Below are 22,344 nucleotides of genomic sequence, written 5' to 3' on the forward strand. Positions count from 1 at the left end.
ATAGTTTTGGTCTATTTGGATCTATTACATGGCTGGAAATTGTAGTTAAAAGTAAGGGAAACTTGGAAGTCCTAAATTCAGAAATTTGTTCAATCAAGCCTGAGATTGTTGATTCTGAGTTTGTGCCTGCTTCTAAACTATTCATAGGTTCAAAAGGAATTCTAGCTTTTTCCTTTTTAAAGTTTACACCTTTTCAAAAGGTTCAGCCTTTAATGGTGAAGGCAGCCTTTGTACTGGCCTCATAAATGTATCTTGCAGGCCAGTTGAGTCCTGGGGCCTTTCAGTTTGATGCGTGTGCGTGTGAGGGTACAGCTACTTCAGTGTCTTCCAGGTTTCAGTGGGTCAACATCTCTCGAGTTTTGATGGATGAGTGAAGGCCTGGTTAGGAATGTCATTAATAGTTTAAGGGGATGCTTTCCGAGAATAAGGCACCTGCTAAAGTGGGTCAAATTTGATTGAACTGTTCATGACTTGGTTAAATACAAACGTGGTTTGAAGAACTTACACTTGTGTTCAAAATATTTCCATGCATTGGGAAGATTGCACATGATATTCAATATCAAAACTGTATTGATTTTTTTTTGATAACATGAGAGAGAAAATTAGGAAAAATTAATATTGAGCCGTTAGCAAAATAGCAGTGTCTGCACTTTTCTTTAACAACTTAAATATTTACTCTAATAATGGAAAAACCTTTAGAAATGAGCATTTCTGTGAATCACAAGTATTTACGTGTAGGGGACAGAGCTGCCATGCAAGGTGCTAGTAGACTATTAGCACCAACTTAGGGTTCAGTGTCTTGCCCAAGGACGCATAGACAGGTATAGCCATAGGATCGAACCCCAACCACCCAATTAGAAGATGACCCGGTCACCACGGTCACCCATCAATCTCTGGAATTACATATTTTTTCAGGTTTTCTAGAAGTGCACGGACAACATGTTTTTTTCACAGGATTAATGACCTCACTAATCAAACAACACACTGCTCTTATTTTGAAAAATGTTTCTGTGAATCATTTATTAAATTACACAGACCTGGGAAAACGGTTTTCCCTGACTCTACTAAATCGACTAGTATTTAACCACTATTGTGGTTCGTCATGTAGGACTGCTATCATTTTTTAACAAAACCGTATACAGTAATAGTTTGGCTAAACTGAAGCATTAAGGAGGACTAAAGAAGAAAGAAATGTATGCCCTAAAAAGCTTGTTCAGTTCTGAAACTGACTTGGAGCCTGGGATCGATACTGTAGTGTTAAAGGCAGAGGTGGGCATCTTTTGACCTTCATGTCAGTGTTCAGAATAAAGACCAATCTGAACATTAATACAGGAAAGAACAAAGGCTTTAGTCTGTTATTCTGTCTCAGTTTGTGGAATTTTGTATGTTTATTATGTATATCTTTATAGACCTTGTGCATTATTTTGTCTTTCTGTTTATTTTTGGAGGCAAGTCATATTTTTCTGTTTTTGGAGCCATTTCGTAGTATTTTTGTTGTCGTTTTTGAGTCTTTTGAGTAATTTTGTGAAAATTTGTAACCATTTTGTGTTTTGAGAGTTATTGTGTATTTTTGTCATAATTCTGTCTATCTTTATAGACTGTGTATTATTTTGTCCTTCTGTGTATTTTGGAGGCATATTGTATATTTCTGTTTTGGGTGTTTACTTTGTCATTTTGGGTGGTTTTGGAGCCATTTCGTACTACTTTTGTTGTCATTTTGTGTTTTTGGAGATATATAAACCCAGACCAAGGGACATCAGTTGCTCATGTCTGGTTTAAAGCAGACAGAGAACCTTCAGACATGTTGGTATTACATGCTTGGCTTTATTAGTGCATCTGTGGCTGTAGGAGGTGAGGGCATCTTAAAACCAGTAAATCATACATTACTCCAGTTGTCCTCGCTGTGGCACATAAATAGGATTTCTGGCTTAGTTCAATGGAAGCTCAATGCAGCACAATGTGAAACCACCCATCTCTCAATAACTCCACTGAAAAGGCATTTCTCATCGATAAAAGTTGAGCTGTGGAAACATCTAGAAGCTGTGCTTGTCATCAAAACAATAACAAAGCAAGAGTTGTTGCTATTCTCCAAACAAACCCAGTCCTTATTAAACATTTATAGCACATCATTATTTTCCAAACAAGTGGGTTTTTTATGGATGTTTTCAAGACGTCCGAAGCAAAGGGTGCCTCATCATTCATCCTTCTATACAGAGCTTTGGAATTTTACAATGCATCTGAGAATACAGACGTCTGGTATTCAGAAGTACAGCTGCTATGGTTGTCTCCACTCGGTCTCTGAAGACGTGACAAACTGGTGAAAAGTCTGCCGGCCTGTGAGATGAGCTTTGCTGTGGGATCTTTTTATTATTCTGGCCTTCAGCGAGTGGAGATTAATGGTGGTGATGGATGGCTATGTGTTTGAATCTACAGCCTACAAAGACCAATCAGTGTATTTAAGTAAAGCAACAGTAGGGATATTTAGGTTATTGCCATGTGTAATAAATATTTTCTCCACAACGACACATTAAAGGGAGATAACACTGAACAGTTTCTGTTTACTCAGTGTCATAATGAATCTCAGGCAGATGAGATTATTACCAAATCATTATTTTACACATTACAAGTCTAACCTGTGGAAGATGTTGGTGCTCAATACCATGACAACGGCCAAGAAATCTCACAGTTCTGGTCGCAGTCCATTTAGTGGAAGAACTGTTAAAACCATTACCTTAGAGTTCAAGGCCAAATTCTGAGATCACAACCCAGTGTTCTTCATACAGAACTCACATGAATGACGACAGACGCGCAGTTTTTGTATCATTATGAAATTTCAAGCTCTCCGGTGAATGACATTGTTTGAGCAAACCATCAAAGTTCTCCACTTTTCAGTGAGATCTGTTGTAGTTAGTGGAAAGTGAACCCATGTGGTTCTGATGATGACACAGAGACCTTTTAATCTGAATGACTGAGGACAAAATGTGCCGCACGTTTATTTGTTATTGCAGCATGCAGTCTGAACATGTGATCAGTCTCCTACTGTAAACACTGGAGATCCAAATTCTCGAATTCAAAAAGATGCTTGTAATCTGTCTGGAGTGGATCACTTTCAAACCTCCTCCACATGAGAGCCTACAGTGGTCAGGGTTATGGATCTGGCAGATCCCCATTTTAAATGATTTATCTTTTCTTTAATTGACTGCAGATCTGACAGAAGAGGGAAATTAGATCCCTAAAAAGCATTTCCTACCAAAAGGTCCTCAAACCAAAACCACCGATGTTTTGGAGACAAGGCAAGGTATTAAAGACTTAGTTGTGTTTAGTCGCTATGGTGAGACTTCACTAAGCTGTAAAGGTTTACAGTGCCAAACAGTGACTAAATCTTGGACTTAAACATTGGAAGTGACATTTTGTTGGTTTATGAGCACAGAGAGGGCAGTTCACATGATGATGGAGAGATGCACAGCCAGTTACGGAAGCCTCACCAGGTCAACAAGGTACAATAGGTGGAAGTGAGCGACCAAAGAGGTGATGAGCACCCCTGAATGTTAAACACTCTTTGGACCACTCACATGGCTGTTCATGGCCCTCTGCACTAAGCAGTGGCTTTGCCTACGATTGGTTGCAAAACATTAGTTTTGAAGCAGAAGCAAATATCTAACTACCTGGAGAAGAGTAAAATAAGTGGAATATGTGTACAAGAACAACTCTTAGTTTTATAGTTTTCTGCAGCAATAAAAGCTCCATCAGTTTCGTTTCCTGATGTTTTTGCATTGCAGCTTTGACTTTTGACCTTTTCCCTGGACTGGCCCACTTAAGCTCAGTATCAATTTGATTTAGTAACTTCCCATTTTTGCATCACCTTTTACCAATTTTAAAATGTTTCTTATGGTAAAAACTAAAAGTGAGACAATATCTCATGCAACATTTAAAAAAAAACCCTATTTTTTTTGAAGGGTGTCATCATGATGACACAATTTGGTTTTATTTTAGACTGCCATGAAATGTGAGTCCATTTTTGTAATCTTCTTGCAGAGTGGCACTTTCTGCACTTTAAATAGGATACAAATTGGTATTATTTATGTTATTTTTACCTATGCCAAGGGGGTTATATTTTTTCACCAGCATTTATTTATTTGTTTGATTTTAAGCAGGATTTGGTCAAAGTTCCGAAACAGATATTTACAAATTTTTTACCAAAGAGAGACCTTAAGCCATGGAAGATTCCATTACGTTTTGGAGGGGATCCGGATCAATATACTGATTCTTGATCAGTTTAACGAATGGAAAAATCCCTCTCTCTTTTTATTGGATTTATTTATTTAATTTTTTTTTATTCCTATCTCAGTTTGTAATTGACCGGTCTTTATAAAATTTGACACAGTTTTGTCGGGTTGGTTGCTCAACTACCACACAGAGTTAGGCGTTCTTTTTATATGGGGGTGCCCATACATTTGGAACTACTATATGGTTATTATTGGGGTTATAAACTTATTTTAAGCCTTTAAAGTGTGAATGATCATGGTACCATGATATAGGATCAATGATCCAGATAACTGACAATATCTGGCAAAGAGGCAATTTGGCTCTTGGCCAAGGGTTGCGCTCTCTGAGTTCTCTTGTTTGATTATTTAGGTATTTCTATATCCTTAATGAGTTGTAAAGGTCATGTTTAGAGTTAAAGCTGAGGATCATTGCCTGAAATCTGTCTATTGTCCCTCCAAAATTACACCATTAAAGACTTTTTCTGAAAGGCTTAGTTCCAGTTTTAGTCCAAACCCAACACATTTAAATCTGTGTCAAGCATCCAAGTATGCAAAATAATTAAACCTTGTATGAAAAGTATTTCCAGCTCTCTAACTCGTACTAACAAAGTCACACTAAAATCACACACATTAAAAAAAATAAATCTCTCAGCTCCAGTTTGACGGTTTCAAAAGACCTTCTTGTTATTAATTGTAAGATTTTCCAGCTGTTGACCTAAAAATCTGATCCTACTAAAAAATGAAGGAATGCAAATATAATGTTAAAGTGATCTGCAGAGTAGCTCTTGGTGCTGAACTGTTCTCATGCTGCTGATGCTGCTTCAGTGCCTACCTGAGTCCTGACTGGACTTGGACTCGGACAGACTGACAGCGGAGGCGTCTCGAGACTGATCGATCATGCCGATGTTCACCTTGTGCTTGTAGGGATCCAGGGCTCCAAGAAGACCCAGAACACGAATAGCCTGAAGGAGAAATACATGGGATTAGTAATGTTACTGCTACTGATGGTTGGTTGTTTGCTCCTAAAGTAAAATCCAGTTAAAGTGTAGTAGTCCCATGCTAACAACAAGCTTTCGTTTCAGGAGGACATTTGAGAAATAAATAGTGGCTTTGGTATGATAATGGCAGACCTAATATTGATCTTGTGGCTTTTAATGTATGTTGGTACGTCAATTTGTCTAGTCATTTCTTTTACATGTGTGTCTTAATTCCTTTTTCTAAGCTTCCCGAGGGCCTGCAGATGGAAATCAGCTTTAAAGTCCAACATAACATCCAACTCCTTCCAAAGCCAACATTCCTGCTCAGGGTCACTGCTATAGAAATATATAGCATGTTAGCAGAAATGTGTATGTGTGGGTGGAGGGTAGCATCACATGTTTTTGGAGTTTGCATGTTATCCTCAGCCAAAAACAGGCCTGCTAATTTGTTTGAGACCCAGAAAAGGAGCAAGCGGTTCAAAATTGGATGGATTTGTACGCTTTCTGCTGGATTCTCACTTGTTGCAGGTCAACAAACAGGCATTCATTGGCATAGCGGTTTTCCCTGGTGTTGTTGGTGTCATTCACATTTGCATAACTGCATCATCACAAGGCGAGGTGCTTATGTTAACAAAAAGCTAAACAGTTCAGTCAAAGAGCGTAAAAAATTCTTTATTATTAACATCAAAGAAAGCAATGACAGCAGCCATAGCGTTAACGGTAGACTACAACATTCACCTGTTTAAGAAGAACTTCTCTGTGTGCTTCAATCTCCTCCTACAAGGAGTACATGCAGAGCGCTTTTTCTCTTTTCCTTTCTCAAACAACCAATCACAGCTTTTAGCAGACTGTGTCATAGCCAGCAACGGGGTCAACCACACCTCCTCAGCATACGCAGAGTTTGCAGGGGAAGGGGCCATTGCTCTCCCTTGTGTTTAAAAGTTTTCATTTTAAGTTTTCCCAAATTCATTCGAAAAAATATGATGTACATAATATTGAAGTGCCAAAACACCGTGACTAGGAAATAATAAAAACAGCGACATAAAATTAAAAGGTTCACAAAATAAAATCAAGTAAAACAGTTTTAAAGAACCAGCAGCAGATGACATTAAACACTCCTGCTTCCCGTAGCAGCTCAGAACTTTGTTTGCAACATGGAGGACACGTGAGTGATCCATAGACATAAAGTCTGTTGTTTGCAGTGATTAGGGATGTAACGATTAATCTTAAGGCTGTTATAAAATCGATTCATAGGTATCACTGTTCACATCGATACTGTGAAAATTGAATCGTAGTACCGTATTTTTCGGACTATAAGGCGCACTTAAAATCCTTTAATTTTCTCCAATATCGACAGTGCGCCTTATAATCAGGTGTGCCTTATGTATGAAATTAATATGTCAAAATGTTTTAGTACAACTTTGGTAAACAATGAAGCTGCACTGCTTGATGGATTTTTGGCACTTTAGGGCTACTGTAGTCAGGCGCCTCGTGGAGTGATATGTACCTGTACTGTGCTTCAACATACTGAACTGAAAAAGTGAGTGTATTGTTCTGTATTTTATGTGTTAAACCTGAACAATGTTGAGAGTTATTGTTAATGAGTTGAATAAAGTTTGACTTATCTGACTATTTTGTTTCACTTAATGCATCTTAATAATAATAATAATAATAATAATAATTATAACAAACCGGTGCGCCTTATAGTCCGGTGCGCCTTATGTATGAAAATAGACCTAGTCAGACCCATTCATTGATAGTGCGCCTTATAATCCGAAAAATACGGTACTTTTTTTAACCAGCAGAGGGCTATCCATAAGTGTTGGCGGCGGACGGAATCTGCTAATACTTTCTTTCTGGCCGCCTTCTACTTTTAAACATGTTCATAAATGATTCCTTACCCCTTTAGCACCGAAAAAATATCTGTAATATTACGTGAATATCTGTAAAAGTCAAGTTTTTTTATTAGCTTTGTCTGCTAGCATAGCATCTCTTCTTCACTGCAAGATATCTGCATGCCAACCGACCACTGGGCTACTAGTGCCCTCTGCTGGTCCAAACAGATATCTGACCTAAATTCAGTGAAATTACTGTTTTTTTTTTTAAGTCCAATTGTTAAGGCACAAAATACATTTTCAGTTGCACTTTTAAAAATAACTATTATGCAGTTTTGCATTGTTTACTATAGAACAGAATTTAAATTAAGAGGCTTTTCTTCATTTGTATTATTCCTTTATTTATTTCATTCAAGATTTATTTTTAGTTAAATTGCATTGTTTTGAATAGTTTATCAAGGGTTTCTTTTGAGAATGAAAAATAAAAGGAAAACAAGTTTTTTCCCCCAAAAAAATAAAGGAATATTTTTCAGTCATCATTTTTCTACAGTCCCATTTTGTAAAATAAATCGTGAGAGAATCGTATCGTGAACCCAGTATCGTGAATCGATCATATCGGTAGTTGAGTGAATCGTTACATCCAGAGCTGCGATGCAACGAAAAAACAAGCGGCTGGAACAGAGAACGAGCAAACCCTGCGATTAGTGCACACTTGTCCAGATACAAAGCGGTGTATCTGGACAAGTGCTTAGCCTACCCCACCTGTCTCCCCCGCGACAAAATTGGCATCCATTAACTGCGGAAGCTCATAGACAATCAGCAAAGGCGGAGTTATGTTGTTAGAGACTTTTAATGCTATAATCTACGTTGTTGGACTTTTAAATGCTTTTAATCTATTTGGATCCTTTTACTCTCTCCTACCGGTTGTTTAACTTAGTGAAAAACAACTGCCACCAAGTCTGTCCCTATCTCCCATATCAAAGCACATGTATCCAGTGTTGCATGATATATATTGTAGAACATCATAAATAATAACACTGCTTAATTTGAGCAACTTTACTCTCTCCTTCTTTAAGTTACACTAGGGTGCTGAACATTTCCAACTGCATTTTGGATTTATTTTAGCAGGTCCATTATACAGCTTTCAAAACTTATGTTACAGAAATGAGAAATTAGAAAATAAAAATAGTTACATTGGTACATAACGTAAAACTCAAAATGTTCTATATATTGAATTTTTTTTTGCCCCCCCTGACAACAATCTCAAACTCTGCCTATGCTTCTCAGTAAGATAAAAGTTTCTGTCCCTCCTTGCTCAGTGTTGCACTCAGAAACTTCCTGAATCACTTCTAAGCTAAGATTCCCTGCTAGGACTTTTTAGGCTAAGTTAAGAACTCTCTGAGAGAACTCTGAGAAGCTTTGTGAATACGGGCACATGATTTAATGCTGAATGTTGGAAAGTCAATCACGTGTCACCATGACAACCAGAGCTGGGAGTAAAAGGGATCAAATGGGAAACTTGCATCCGCACCTCTCTCCTGATTCCCTGGTTTTGTTCAGTCTTGAGAAAGTTCAGCAGCACCTCCAAAAGAGACGGGTACTTTCTGTAAGGCTCCACCACGTAGCCTGTACTGGCAACCTGCTGGCCCAAGGTCCACAGCGCCACCTGGTGGAGAGTCACATGTAGACAAAATATGAAGAAAACAATGCTAGGGAAACACTGTTACAGTAACAGTTCATTTCAACCCTAAGGTGTCTAGGAATTTGTGATGAATTAAATAATATTATTTTTAAGTTAATATTTTAATATCAGCATTAAGACGAGTATCAGATTATATCAGCCCCCATCTAAAAGATCTAATAAAAGCCCTCCGATACATCATTTCTTTTTATTGGATTTATTAAGACTATTTCTCATTTATTTTATTATTTAATTGTAGAATATTCTTCTGTTTAAGGTTTAAATCTCTTTAATGCATTAGTTATTTGTAAAAAGTAGTTTTTTTCTTGTACCTAGTGTTGCTGACTATTACTAATTCTATATGAGTAATAGTACTTGATGAAGACTGTTCTAGCATTCCTCACTACAAATTAAGTAATAACAGTATGTACGGTTCATGCCTGATATTGGATTGGACTGACATCAGTAGACTTTAGTGGAAAAACTTCTATCAAGACACATTTTTTACTTTCCTTGTATTTGCAATTGTTGTATTCCTCGTGCTTTCATTCAAAAAGAGCATTGAGTTATCTACAAAAATGAAAATCAGGTGAATACCTGTCGTTTTGCCAGTGAGGACGAGTCCTGCAGCATGTCCATGATGATAGGAAAAAGCTCATCCATCCACTTCCTCATCTCAAGGCCACTCACCTGTAACAAGCAGATGCAGAACCAATCAAAACAGAGCAGAGGAAATCTTAGAAGATAGTTACAGAGTTGCATAACACAATATAGCAGAATCCAGAATGGAAATAAGCTGTTATCCTTCAATATTAACTAAAACTGACAAGTTTTTCACTCTGATTAGCCAAAAAGTTGGGAAACATATTCAAGTATTTCTAAATTATATCCAGAAACACTCTTATCCGATTTAGAGATACAACTCTAATTGCAACAATTCTAAGCTGAAGAACAGGTCAAGGTTTTATCTTCTTAATCCCTGACATCATGACTTCATTGTTTCTGTCCTCAATCACATGCGCACATTTGGTCTGCCCTTTGAAATCCTATACTCAATATGATTGGTCTTTAATGCATGAGAAAATAAGAGCACTCAGAGAGCACAAACCCCCACCAAGTGCCAGATCTCCTCTACCAGATATTGTCAGTTATCCTGATCATTGATCCTGCTCATGCTACATTGATCACACTTTAAACGCTTGGAAGAAATTTACTGTAAATCCACATCAATTATGGATTTGACAAAATGGGCATCCTCGTTTTGTCAAAAATAGCAATGAAATACACAATCTGGTGAGGTAATTAAGGAATCAACCCAACATAACTGAGTTGAATTTCAGAAAGATCGATCAATTATGAACCAAGATATGCCATTAATTTTGCCAATGATGAGAGAAAGGGATTTATCAATTTTTGTTTTTTAACTGATTCAGAATCGGTATATTGATCCCCTCCAAAATGTAATGGAATTTTCCATAGCGTAAAATCTATCTTTGGTTTAAATTTTTGTCAAAATCCTTGTAAAAATAAATCCAAATAAATAAACCCTGGTGAAAACGCTCCGTCCTTACTGGAGGTATAACTTAAACTTGAAAATTTAATACAAACAATGAAAGCCTTACTTGGGCCAGCTCGCCGATAGTTGCCAGGACACTGATGACCACTCCGGGATTGGGGTCAGGGTCTTTCAGCTTCAGGATAAGGGCCTGAAAAAACAACAAAACCCAAACTCAGGCTCCATTTCTTTTGATCGGACAACAATCATTAGACAAAACCAGCGTTTTTTAATAGGTTTTTTTTGCAATCTAACAGATAAATCATGGTGCATACTTACCTTTAGAATGGGCTCCATATAAGGCCGTATGAGTCGAGGGGCGTTGGAGACCAGGTGGCCGAGCATCCGTGCGCTCTGCTCTTTGTTCCTGCCCACACCACTGTGCTCCAACTCAGTCAAGATCTGCCACAAAATACACATTGTTCTTTCAATCCATTTAAAAACATGCATTTCATCAGATTGGATGTTCCAATAACAAAGGTTTGTATTATCTTCAAAATACTATAAATACTAGATGCTTTGCTGCTTCCTAGTGGGGTGCAGACGTAACTGCAATGCATCAGGTATAATTTCCTACCAGATTTCAAAAAATTTCTTAACTAAAATAAATAATCGACAGCATTTTTGCAAATTGCATATACCATGTATATATGTATATATATATATATATAAATATATATATATATATATATATATATTCCTTTTGATCACAAAAGTAACACTTTATAATGACTGCTTGTATTAAGTTAAAGCTGCTCGAGTACAGTGAACATTTTAGGATATCCTCAGGTCTCACGCATCAGGAAAGCCTCTGTCATTTGTGAGACCAAATGGCTTCACTTGTCAAACTAAACAGCATCAGATGAAACAGCCTCAGGTTTCAAAATAAAAGTCATCAAACTAAATAGCCTCAAATAAAACCGTCTCAGACTGTGAAATACAACATGACGTTGTATTTTGAAGAAATATCAACATTTCATTTAACTATGTAGTTAATAATCAAACAATGCATTGATATATCTTAAATTTAAAAATCTCATACCTGGATGAGCATTTTGCGTAGGAAGGGCATGACGAACGCTGGGTTCATGCTGCTGAGGCGCCCGATGGTGCAGATGGCGAGCTCTCGGATCTCAAACACTTCGTCATTCAGAGCAACGAAAAGTGCTTGCAGGTTCTCAGCTTGTGCCAAGTGGGCATCGAAGCGCTCGTCGAGAGAAGCCAGAACACAATATCGGATATCGGGATCTTTGGGGGGAACAAGCGGGAACAAATCACACAAACTGACACTACTTTCAATGCTCCCGCTGTGGTCGTACCTGGATCTGTGATGCCCACAACGAGCAGCTTGCTGAGCACATCTGCCACGACTTGCACAGCTGTCTGACTAACAACATGGCCGCTGATCAGGTGGATGGAGGGCGTGAGGAGGCGGGAGCAGGTCCGTGCCGCCTCCATTCGGATTTCCTTGTGTTCGCTGTTCAGGAAGTGATCGGCACAGTGACGCACGAACTGGGTGAGAGAGTGTCCTGGTGAGAGAAGATGACACATGTGATGTCACAGCACACAGACATGACACATGCATGACAATTCTAGCTTGGTTCAAAATAAAGTAAATAATCTAAAAATATGCATTTTCCTTTCTTTGACAAGAGAATTGTACTGAATCTGAACGTCTACAGACGTCCTCAGTAATAACTCTGTAGACACATGAAAAAATAATAATGCAAAGACAAGTATTGTTAATGGTTTGACAAACAAATACTGTTCAATTTAAATAATTAAGGGACCAAAATGGCCAGCACGTGCCTATTAGTCTATATCAGAGATGGGCAACTTTGATCACAACAAAAGCCACACTTTCAACTTTCATGTTAGCATTTAAAATAATGACCAATCTGAGCATTTTTGTTGACCATTTTGTGTATTTCATGTAATTTTGTATTTTTGTTGTTATGTTCTGTAATTTTGTATTTTTTGGGAGTCATTTTGTGTATTTTTTTGTCCATTTTGTGTATTTTTGTTGTGCTGTTATGTATATATTTTGTGATTTTGTATTTTTTAAGAGTCATTCTGTGCATCTACTTTGTGGGCCATCATTAATTTCCTAAATGATAAAGTCATAAAATTTTTTTAAATGTGGGGTTTTTATTCCCATTTAGCTCCTTACACTTTTATATTGATAAAAAGGCAACAATTTTTCAACACAAAAAATAAATAACTTAAAGAAGCATAAGCCATCTAGTGTTTTAATCCCCAATGAAATAATGAAGACTTCTGTATCGAAACCCCAGTTGTTCTAACCTTCAAATTCAAAGCTTCCCAGCGTGCGCAGGGCCAGCGTGATGCTGCCCACATCGCTGGCCTCTGGGATGTTGGTGAGGCTCGGTGAGGCCAGCTGGTGAGCCAAGCCTTTGGGCATGCCGGGGTGACGCAGTGGCTTGTGCATCAGCACCAGGGAGAGCATCTTCAGCAGACCGTCCTGAATGTCCTTCTTCAGCTGTGGGATCTGACGGCTCAGGTCATACAGCACTGCCGTGAGCGCAGGGCTGGTCACAAAACAACCCATAAACAGTTCAGGAACAATCCAATCTCTGAAGTGGCACGAGAATGGAACTAAAACGCTTCCTGACGTGTTGTACCTGAGTCCGACGGCCAGCATGGGTTCCAGCAGCTCCTTGATGTCTGGCTGGATGCTGGGACCCATGGCCCTAGAGAGCATGCTGATACAGGTGAACACTGTGGCATCCACTTGCATAGACTTCTGCCTCCTGCACACATATAACACACCAACAACTGATATTACATTACGTTTTATCCTGATAATGCTAGGTGCATTCCATTTGATTAAAAACTGGATTTTAGAGCCCAAAAGTCGCTAAAACCATGAAAGAAATAATGGAATTCACTCACTGTGATGGAGATGGAAATATTGTATTAACTGTTATATTGTATGTAACAGTTATTATCATATTTTTTCTAATTATTATTGTAAACAAAATAAAGTGGATTCATTTTGTTCTATATCTGATCTGACAGAAATTCTATTCTGCATTTCTAATGACAATATATTTTAAATATTTAATTGATAAAAACAATAACAAAAAATCCTCAACAATTTTTAAATAATATTCAACCATTAATTTGAACCTTTCCCAATGAAGGTCTCACACACTTTGATAGCTAACACACGACAGATATAGTAAATATTAAATTTAAACATCAGTAAGACATTAAGTTCTCATATCATCAGCTGAACAGCCTGAAAATAAAGATCAAGCTGGTCTAAACTATGAATAAAGTAGTAAATGAATGAATGACTGAATGATGGATAATGTGACCGACTTGTGTGCAAAGTCTTTGGGAGGCAGAGCAGCCTTGATGATTTCCAGGATCTTGGTGAGGTACGGCTGGATTTCAGCCCTCACTGCAACGACAAGCAGCCCCAAAGCCTGGAAAGCAGCCGTCCTCTCCTTCTCCTTCTTCAGACAGCCCAGCAGGTAGCCCATTGTGTCCGACAGGTACTGATCTGCTCAAAAAAAAAGGACCAACAATCAGTAATAAGTGACAGATATCAGTGGCTAGCTACAGGATCTCAACTTAAAATTCTTTAATTTGTTTTAGCAACTTTTTATTGAATTTGGAGAAAATGTGTGGAATAATTTGAGGAAAAGTGCAGGACTTTGAAAATAAATGTTAAGTTCTTGCAACAGTGATTAAAAATGACTGCAGCCATGAGTGCAGTCATTTTCCCCCTGTGACCCTCTGGAAATATAGCAGAATTTGATTTAATTTGAAGGGACTGAAATGTCAAATTACTGAATTAGTTGGTAATTTTACACAATGACTCATATTTTCTGTGTCAATTCCACTTTTTCCTGTGTGCAATTTAAGAAGTTCATTAGACACATGACAGAAAAACTGAAAATAAAACGAAAACGACAAAGGAAATACAAACAATATACATGAAGACACACAAAATGACTTTAAAAAGACAATGTAATAGCAAGAAAATACAAAATGATTTGGTAAACACTTCAAATCACTCAAAAAAACCCTAAAAATAAAAAGGGAACAAAAATATAGCAAACTGTAGCAAAAATACAAATTATTTCAAGAATTCACAGAGTCTCCAAAAAAAAACTCCACACTGAATTAGTATGTAATTTTACACAATTATTCATGTTTTCTGTGTCAATTCCACTTTTTCCTGTGGGCCACATGGGGCCCTAAAAATTTAAGTTAATTTGACACATGACAGAAAAACAAAGAATAAAATGAAAATCGCAACAGAAATACAAACAATATAAATTAAGGCACAAAATAACTTTGGAAAGACAGTGAAGCAGCAAGGAAATGCAAAATGAATTTGTAAACACCTCAAATCACTACAAAATACAAAAAAACCACCAGAAAATACATTAAAAATGGAACAAAAACACACAAATTTGTAACAAAAACATACATTATTTCAAAAATTCCTTGGATGATCACATCAATATATGGAGATGCAGTCATGTCTCACCTGTGAATATATGAGGTTGGAAGGCAGCCAGGCGTGGAAGCAGGTTGAGGATGGTCATTTGGATCAAAGGGTTTTTACTGGTTCTGTACTTCAACACCCAACGACACACCTGAACAAAGCACATATTCATTATTAGATTTTTATCCCCATTATCTATTATAATTTTCCATACTGTAATTTCTTTATCTCTCACACAGACTGTATGTCTAAAAAAGAATGAATGATGCCGATTGGCCTCATGTGTCCACATTCAGAGTTGTTCCACAGTGAGACTGACCTGGTCAAACCGCTCCTCCATCAGTTCGCGGCAGTATCTGCTCTCCACCAGCGAGGTCCTGGCAGGCGCCGGCGTGGCCCCGAAGCTGAGGAAGCCCTGAGGTGTGCTGTAGCCCAGCAGGCCCAGCAGGGCGTTGGACTGCTGCGGCTGCACCGACTGGAAGCTGGTGAAGGGCGTGATGTGGCGCGGCTTGGTGCCGAATCCCATCAGCTCCTTGCAGTACTTGTCGTGGACCAGCTGCTGCTGCGTGATCTCCTCCATCTCCTCACGCATGCGCTGCAAAGACACCATGGTTGGGGTCATTTATGAATGTAATTGCGTAATTGATCATTAATGACAATTATGGCGTAATGATAATTGCAACTGTAATTTTTTAAAAACTGTTGCTATTGTAATTGTGTTTAGATAATTGACTTTGTAATTGTATTTGCCCAGAAAGTTCTATAAAAATTGTCAATTATAATTTAACGCTAAACTGGGGAACCATGTTACAGTTCTATGTACAGTTCTACATATATGTAGTTAACAATTATTAAAATATGCTTCATATCAAACTTTCCCACATTTTACCATTATAAAAAAAGATATAAATCGAGGGGTATACTGACACAAAAAAGGCTCATGCCCCACACCATAAATATTAAAACCCATATTTTCATTGATTAGGAAGAATAAGAAGGTAACCAATAAATAGAAAAGAGATTATAAAATAGATATTGGTTTTTAGTGTATTCTACAGCTGATTTAAGACCAGTTATCATAAGCGAAGCTAACAGAAAGCTAACATGAGAAGAAGGTTAACTTATATTAGGTTATTTATTTCAGGCTCAAGAATGTTGATTCATTGTAATTGAACTTTAGTAATTGAGAACGTAACTGTAATTGACTTTGAGGATAAAAAATAATTGTAATATAATTATCATCGGAAAAAATGCTGGTCACTGTAATTGTAACTGAAAAATGTAATTGACCCCAACCCTGAAAGACACTACAACGTGACGGTCTGTAGTGAGAGTTCACCTCTCCCTCCATGCTGCTGATCCGAACCAGCTCGTTGAGGATAAGCAGCGCTCCGTGCACCCTGTCGTCACGGTTCATTCCTTTCTCTTTGGCCAAAGTCTCATCGAAGCCTTTCTCTGCCTCCTCAAAGGTTTGCTGTAACAGGACGCAATAACACCATGAAGAAAACAAACTCCTATTCAGCACAGTCAGAAACATTGTGAGAGCTCCTCCTCCTCCTGGATGGAAACAAATGTCTGTGTGACAGATCTCTCCTACATGCTGATCTACCCCAAGACCCTGCTGCTCCACATGTGGCTCCACAAACCAACATCGCTTTCTTTACCATCAATGTAAGAATTAAATCAGTGGTCATGTGGCTACAGATGTAGCTTACCTCCACCAGCCTGGCTATGATGTGAAACATTAGCTGCATTTCCATTTCAGTTTTTCGCAAAACAAAAGCCATATTTCTAAATGTCGACAAAGTATAATTGTGCTTTGAACATGTTTCCATTAAAGGTTGTTTAGGGGCAGCAGCCTCGTAACTCCCATGAAATCTCAATCCCGCAAGACTTGGATGGACGTTCATAACATTCTGACACTCAGCATTCTTTTGTTGTTTGCTGTCTGATGTGGCAGTAATCATTTTTAAGTATAATGATAAGAAATATCTCGGTCTCCTCTTCTGTCCACAAGTACCGCACTATGTTTTCTCGGCGAGATGTGGTCATGTGACCCAGTAATTGCAGTAAAAGTGTTTCCATGGCGCTTTTGCGATACAATTCAATATCAAAATGTCTGAAAAACCTCCTTTTGAAAGCGTAAAAACATTTTAGTAATATTTGAGTGTTTTTTTCAAAATTCAGGTGTTTCTAATACGCGTTTATTGAGCAATTTAGATTTTGCGCATTTCCAAGGATATTGGAAAAGCAGCTAATAATGTGTGTACATTTTTATTGCATTGATCATTTACTTGACTTGGTGAGTTAAACATGTTTTCAATAGGGGTGGGACGAGATCTCACACATGCTGACTCTCTCTACCCTCTGTTGTTGTTACTGTTCTTCTTCTCGTAAAGAAAATGCAGCAGAGACATGTTAATGCCCCCCAGACCAGCAAAGGAAATGTGTGAACCATAAACAGTCTATGGCAGAAGTGGGAAACTGGTGGCCCAGGGGCCACATGCGGTCCTTTCTCAAATTTTTTTGTGTCCCCCAACATGAACGTATAAAATGACAAAAAAACACAAATTCCTCACAAAACAAACAACAATTTCAAAACGATAACCGAAATACACTAAATATTACTCCCAAAACATGAGAATGATAAAATTACACAAAATGACCCTGAAAAAAACAAAATGACAGAAAAACACAAAAGGATAACAAATATACACAAAACAACAATGAAAATATTGGAAAATTATCAAAACAACACAAACGCATACAAATGCTTCGTTCTTTCCTGTGTTAATGGTCAGATTAATTGATATTCTAAACGCTGATATGAAGGTTAATAATGTGGCCTTCAGATTAGGAAAACAGATTTTTGTGAGCGTCTTATATTAACTGTGGTTCTAATTTTTCCAGTTTTTGCACTTTAAGAAGTAAAAGTCTTTCATTTTTTTTTTAATTTAGTTTGAAACTTAAAAAAGCTCAAACAGAATTCAAAGTGAAATAAATGCAATAAATATGATAATTTTTGGTAATATTTCTTTTTTAAATATTGTACTGTATCAATCTCGTAAAAATAACATCATGTAATGTATCGTATTGTGAACAGTTTTCTATGTGAAATGATACCAATTACATGATTATACTCATTTTCAACAGATTTTGATGCCGTATTTCATCATTGATCATTTAGTTTAAAGTTTGCACGTGAAAAAAAAAACTCTAAATCAACTGAGCAGCGGTTCAACAGAAAGAACAAACAACACAGCTGCAAACAATACAAAACACAGCCAGGAAGGATGATCCGTCCTCAGTGGGAGTGTCAATGTAAACCCAGCTGAATCCAGGTGGAGGTCTTACCTTGTACCACTGAGGTTTCTGCATCTCCTTGGTTTCCCTCTGTGTGGTGAGGATGAGACAAGCGCGCAGAGCGGACACGGCGCCCTCTCGGATGGCCTGCTTCTGGTCCCACACTGCGTAGAAGATGTTGTCAAAGAAGGGCTGCACTTGTTGGAAAAAGAAGGTGGGAGCGCTCACAGCCAGTTCCCTCAGAACCAGCACCTGGAAGAGATGGAGCACAGGATAAGATAAATAACAGAGACCCTGTGCTTCAGACGACAGACAGTCTTTGTTGGAGCCATGTTTGATTAATACAAAGAGACATTTTACAACCTTAAAATCACAGATACATACAGTATTTATCTAAATAATAATAATAATAAAGAACAAGCAGTGGTGACTTATGCACATCTGGACTGTTTTGTGATTTTTTTTTAATCACAAAAGTAGTAAAGTGTTCCTACAATATGCAGTTTACAATACCTGCATATTATATTATTCTTATTGAAGCATATCATTCATTTCATCAAGGAACAACTGCTGCTCCAAAAAATTAAAAGAACCACAACATAAATTAGGGACTCCCATCTTCCACGATCACACTAATCACAGAAAACAAATGAAAAAAAAAATTCCTTTTTTTGCATTTTATGCCATTATTGTGATCGGCTGTGAATATTGCCATTCCGATCAATGACGTCAGTGTCTTGATGAAACTTCCTGTAGATGCTCCCATTGCTCTATAGTATTTCACTCACATTTGTGCACATAGATGAAAACATGTGCTAACGGCAAAAATGTCGCTGGGTTGGAGCTCTCTTATAGTCGACAGCTACAAGTTCAGGGGACTAAATTAAAACGCTTTCCAAGTTCTGGAGTGAAGCTCACATTAACACCTTTTTTGTGCTTTGACTGCATCGCATTTTAATATACTTTGGACTGCTAATTATCAGACATGTTTACACAACCTGCAGCTACTGACGTCATGACGCTCTTGTGCGAGCAATGTTATGTTCAGGTCCTACATTGAAAATTGGCAACTCTTCAATTCCCTCACAGTCACAAGAATTCGATTAGATATCGAAACATGGTACCGTACACTCTGGGCTGAACCAAGAGCAGTGACGGAAGAACAGCTTTAATCGGGCCAAAAAAAAACAGACAGAAACCTTCCAACCCGAATGAAGCCGATGTCTCTTTAAGCCTGTACCTGTCTCCACCAGACACTATTCACGTTCATGCATGCGAGGCGAGTCAGCATCTATTTGTGCACTGAAACACATCATCTGATTTACCACGCAACATCCGAACCCGGCCCGAACCTGAGATATAACGATCGAAATTAAGCCTGAACCGTCAGCACAGAGTGACATGCAAACAATCTGTATGTTGAATAATCTGTTTTTTTTCTCCAAAATATGATCTCTATCTATTTGAATTGAAAAGAGTTAAGTACATCATTTCCTCCCAATCTTTTTTTTGAGTTTTTTCTTTTTAAATCAGGATTCCAATCGAATCGTTGGTTGGCTGTATCCTTACACACTTACCGGTCGACGTTTTCCTCACTGATCGGGGATTGACCCAAAAATCCTGATCGCGTAAAGCCTAATATTGACAAGCTTAAAGCTTGAAATTGTTGAATGACAGAACCTCATTTACTTTTTATTTTGGGATTGTTCTATGGATTTTAACTCTTGAGGACAATCACAGCAATAAAGTTGCACTTTCGACAATATTTTGGATGTCTGCAGTCATTAAGTGCATTGAAGAAAAAAAATCGAGATTTTTTTTAAGCAAAATCGCCCAGCCCTACACTGTATATAGCCTTACTTGACTTATTTTGGGAAAATATCACACATTTACACAATATTCATGAGTCTTGACATGAATATCTCTCAGTCACCAGTTGTTTCACAAACATAACAGAAGAAACTATTTGCTAAAGCTTTAGGCGCGTTGCTTTGTCCCACCAGATGGTAGCAGCTTAATCCTCAAATATCACCATGAAATATGTCTCCCCTAAAACCTCCGACTGATGATCAACAGGCACCTCCAAACAAATACAGTGATGCACTGGGATCATTCTCTAATCTATCCTCTACCCTCATCCTCACAACTCAGCAGTGTTGATGTTTAAAGCACAAACAGCAGGCTTACCGCCGCGTGACGTCTGCCTTCGTTCCGGTCCGCCCCCAGCCACTCCAGTGCCCTTTTCACCTCAAACTCCACATACTCTGCAGTGAAGGTGTCTCCAGCCATAGACAGGTGGCCCATGGCTTTAGAGGCCATCTCCATCACCACGGAGTCACTGGAGGGGAGCAGGTTGCGGAGGTAGTTGGCAAATCGGCTGATCCTGGTGGCATTGCCTCCTTCGACTCCAATCAGGCTCACTGGGGGGGAGTCACAGAGTTTCATGCAAATCAAATCTATTGATACACAAGTTTAGTAAAAGATAACAAGGGCAAAGATTAACTCTCACCAATAGCCAGGATTCCTCCCTTCTTCTCATTCACATCAGAGCTGGATACTAGCTCAAATATGTGATGGTTTAACTCGTCGTAGAAGGTTGTTGCTTCATCTTGGCTTAGCTGAGGAACCCCGAAAACAAAGTCACAATCATGCAACAACATCTACTAACAGTAAAAACCTGTGCGTCTGTGAGCTGATCACTCTGGTGTCTATCGGGGATGTTCTGAAGCATCTAGAACGTATGTAGGCTGTTGAAGTCACCTCTCTGAGCTCCGTGGTCACGTAGTGCTGCAGATCTTTAGCAGATTTGGCCCTGGTGTCTTCATTCCGACTCTTCAGCCCGCTGACAAACTGCTGCAGCACAGTGGCTGTGCCCGACATGATCACCATTTGGAAAGCCTGATTGTGATCTGCAAAGAGACCAATCCATTCCAATGATTTGATCCATTCAAACCCCCTATTATTAATTTAAAAAAACTAAGAATTTTCTAAAAATGGAGGCTTCTTGGATGTATAATGCTTTCCTGAGGAACTACAGCCCAAACATATTCCCCATGAATGATGAATGAGAATAAATGGTCTCAACTGCATGACTTTTACCACTGTGATTAAAGCCAAAGTTATGTTGCCTTAGGAACATCTTCATGACCCACAAACAATCGAAGCTCTTAATGTTGCTTTATAAAGTAATTATAAACACTGTATTTGTCTGGTCATATAGTACAGGTAATCTACAGATAATGTCAGTATGCTTTCCTGGTTTGTAGTTCCAGAATGACAGTGCGGGTGTACACAGGCAGGTCATTGTTGATGTTAGCTCACTAGAACATTAGCAGAGGCTAACCTTGCTAACCAGGAAGTCATATTGGCATAAAAGGTGCAAACAGCTGCGAGAATATTAACTATCACACAGACTATAACAGTAACAATGTGTTAAATCCAACATTCTCGGAAGGAAGTCAGTCAAACTCAGCGCCTCTTGGTGCATCATGCTTGTGTTGTTTAGCTAACTTCAGCTAATGCTAACACTAAACTGAATGCTGTAGCCCAAAGACAGGAGAACAATAACAGTCGCTCTTACCTGTTTAAATGACTGCTTCAGACACTTATCTATCATTCGGCTCATGCATTAAATCTCTCATTGCACGACCTTCCGGAGACAAACAGCTAAAGAAAAGCTAGCAGGAGTTCGACTGCAGCAGAGGACGTGCACCAAATCTCGCGAGAAATCACGCTGTGCATCATCCAAAACTGCAAGTGCTCGAATGGGTCCAAAGTCGCTTCAGGAATATAAACAAATTCAAAAATTATAATAGTGACAAATGAAGAACTGAAAGTAATAATAAGAAATCAGAAAAGTTTTATTTGCCAAGTACAGATATGAAACAGCACAGGAATTTTGACTTGGTAGTTGGTGCGCGGAATAATAAATATATGAACATATATACAGTGCTGCAGGGAATATTAATATTATTAATAATGATACTACCATAGTATTATCAGTAGTAGTAGTAGTAGTAGTAGTAGTAGTAGTAGTAGTAGTAGTGTGCAGGGATGTTTTTAGTCATTCCTAAGGAATTATGTTATATTGTTATTATAATTGTATTATTATGTATAATAATAATAATAATAAAAATAATAATAATAATAATAATAATAATAATAATAATAATAATAATAATAATAATAATAATAATATACTATTAGATAATAATAATTTGATTAGAATGTCATTACATTTGATAT

General features: G+C 38.0%; 1 protein-coding gene across 1 annotated transcript in view; it reads right to left on the reverse strand.

Annotated features, from left to right (window-relative positions):
- mtor (mechanistic target of rapamycin kinase) overlaps positions 1–21,813 on the reverse strand; it is a 145,916-nt gene extending 124,103 nt beyond the window's left edge. The window contains exons 1-18 of the mRNA XM_028452859.1: positions 21,680–21,813; positions 20,860–21,008; positions 20,609–20,717; positions 20,287–20,519; positions 18,151–18,351; positions 16,136–16,270; positions 15,116–15,391; positions 14,839–14,947; positions 13,659–13,842; positions 12,956–13,084; positions 12,618–12,862; positions 11,633–11,842; positions 11,356–11,561; positions 10,593–10,715; positions 10,381–10,464; positions 9,356–9,448; positions 8,609–8,743; positions 5,098–5,227 (exon numbers count right to left, since the gene is read on the reverse strand). Of these exons, the coding sequence (XP_028308660.1) occupies positions 5,098–5,227; positions 8,609–8,743; positions 9,356–9,448; positions 10,381–10,464; positions 10,593–10,715; positions 11,356–11,561; positions 11,633–11,842; positions 12,618–12,862; positions 12,956–13,084; positions 13,659–13,842; positions 14,839–14,947; positions 15,116–15,391; positions 16,136–16,270; positions 18,151–18,351; positions 20,287–20,519; positions 20,609–20,717; positions 20,860–20,988 (2,731 nt within the window). The 5' untranslated portion in view covers positions 20,989–21,008; positions 21,680–21,813. The remainder of the gene's footprint in view (positions 1–5,097; positions 5,228–8,608; positions 8,744–9,355; positions 9,449–10,380; positions 10,465–10,592; positions 10,716–11,355; positions 11,562–11,632; positions 11,843–12,617; positions 12,863–12,955; positions 13,085–13,658; positions 13,843–14,838; positions 14,948–15,115; positions 15,392–16,135; positions 16,271–18,150; positions 18,352–20,286; positions 20,520–20,608; positions 20,718–20,859; positions 21,009–21,679) is intronic.
- Positions 21,814–22,344: the final 531 nt, after the last annotated feature.

This window comes from Gouania willdenowi, chromosome 7 (genome assembly GCF_900634775.1).
Source record: "Gouania willdenowi chromosome 7, fGouWil2.1, whole genome shotgun sequence".
NCBI lineage: Eukaryota > Metazoa > Chordata > Actinopteri > Blenniiformes > Gobiesocidae > Gouania > Gouania willdenowi.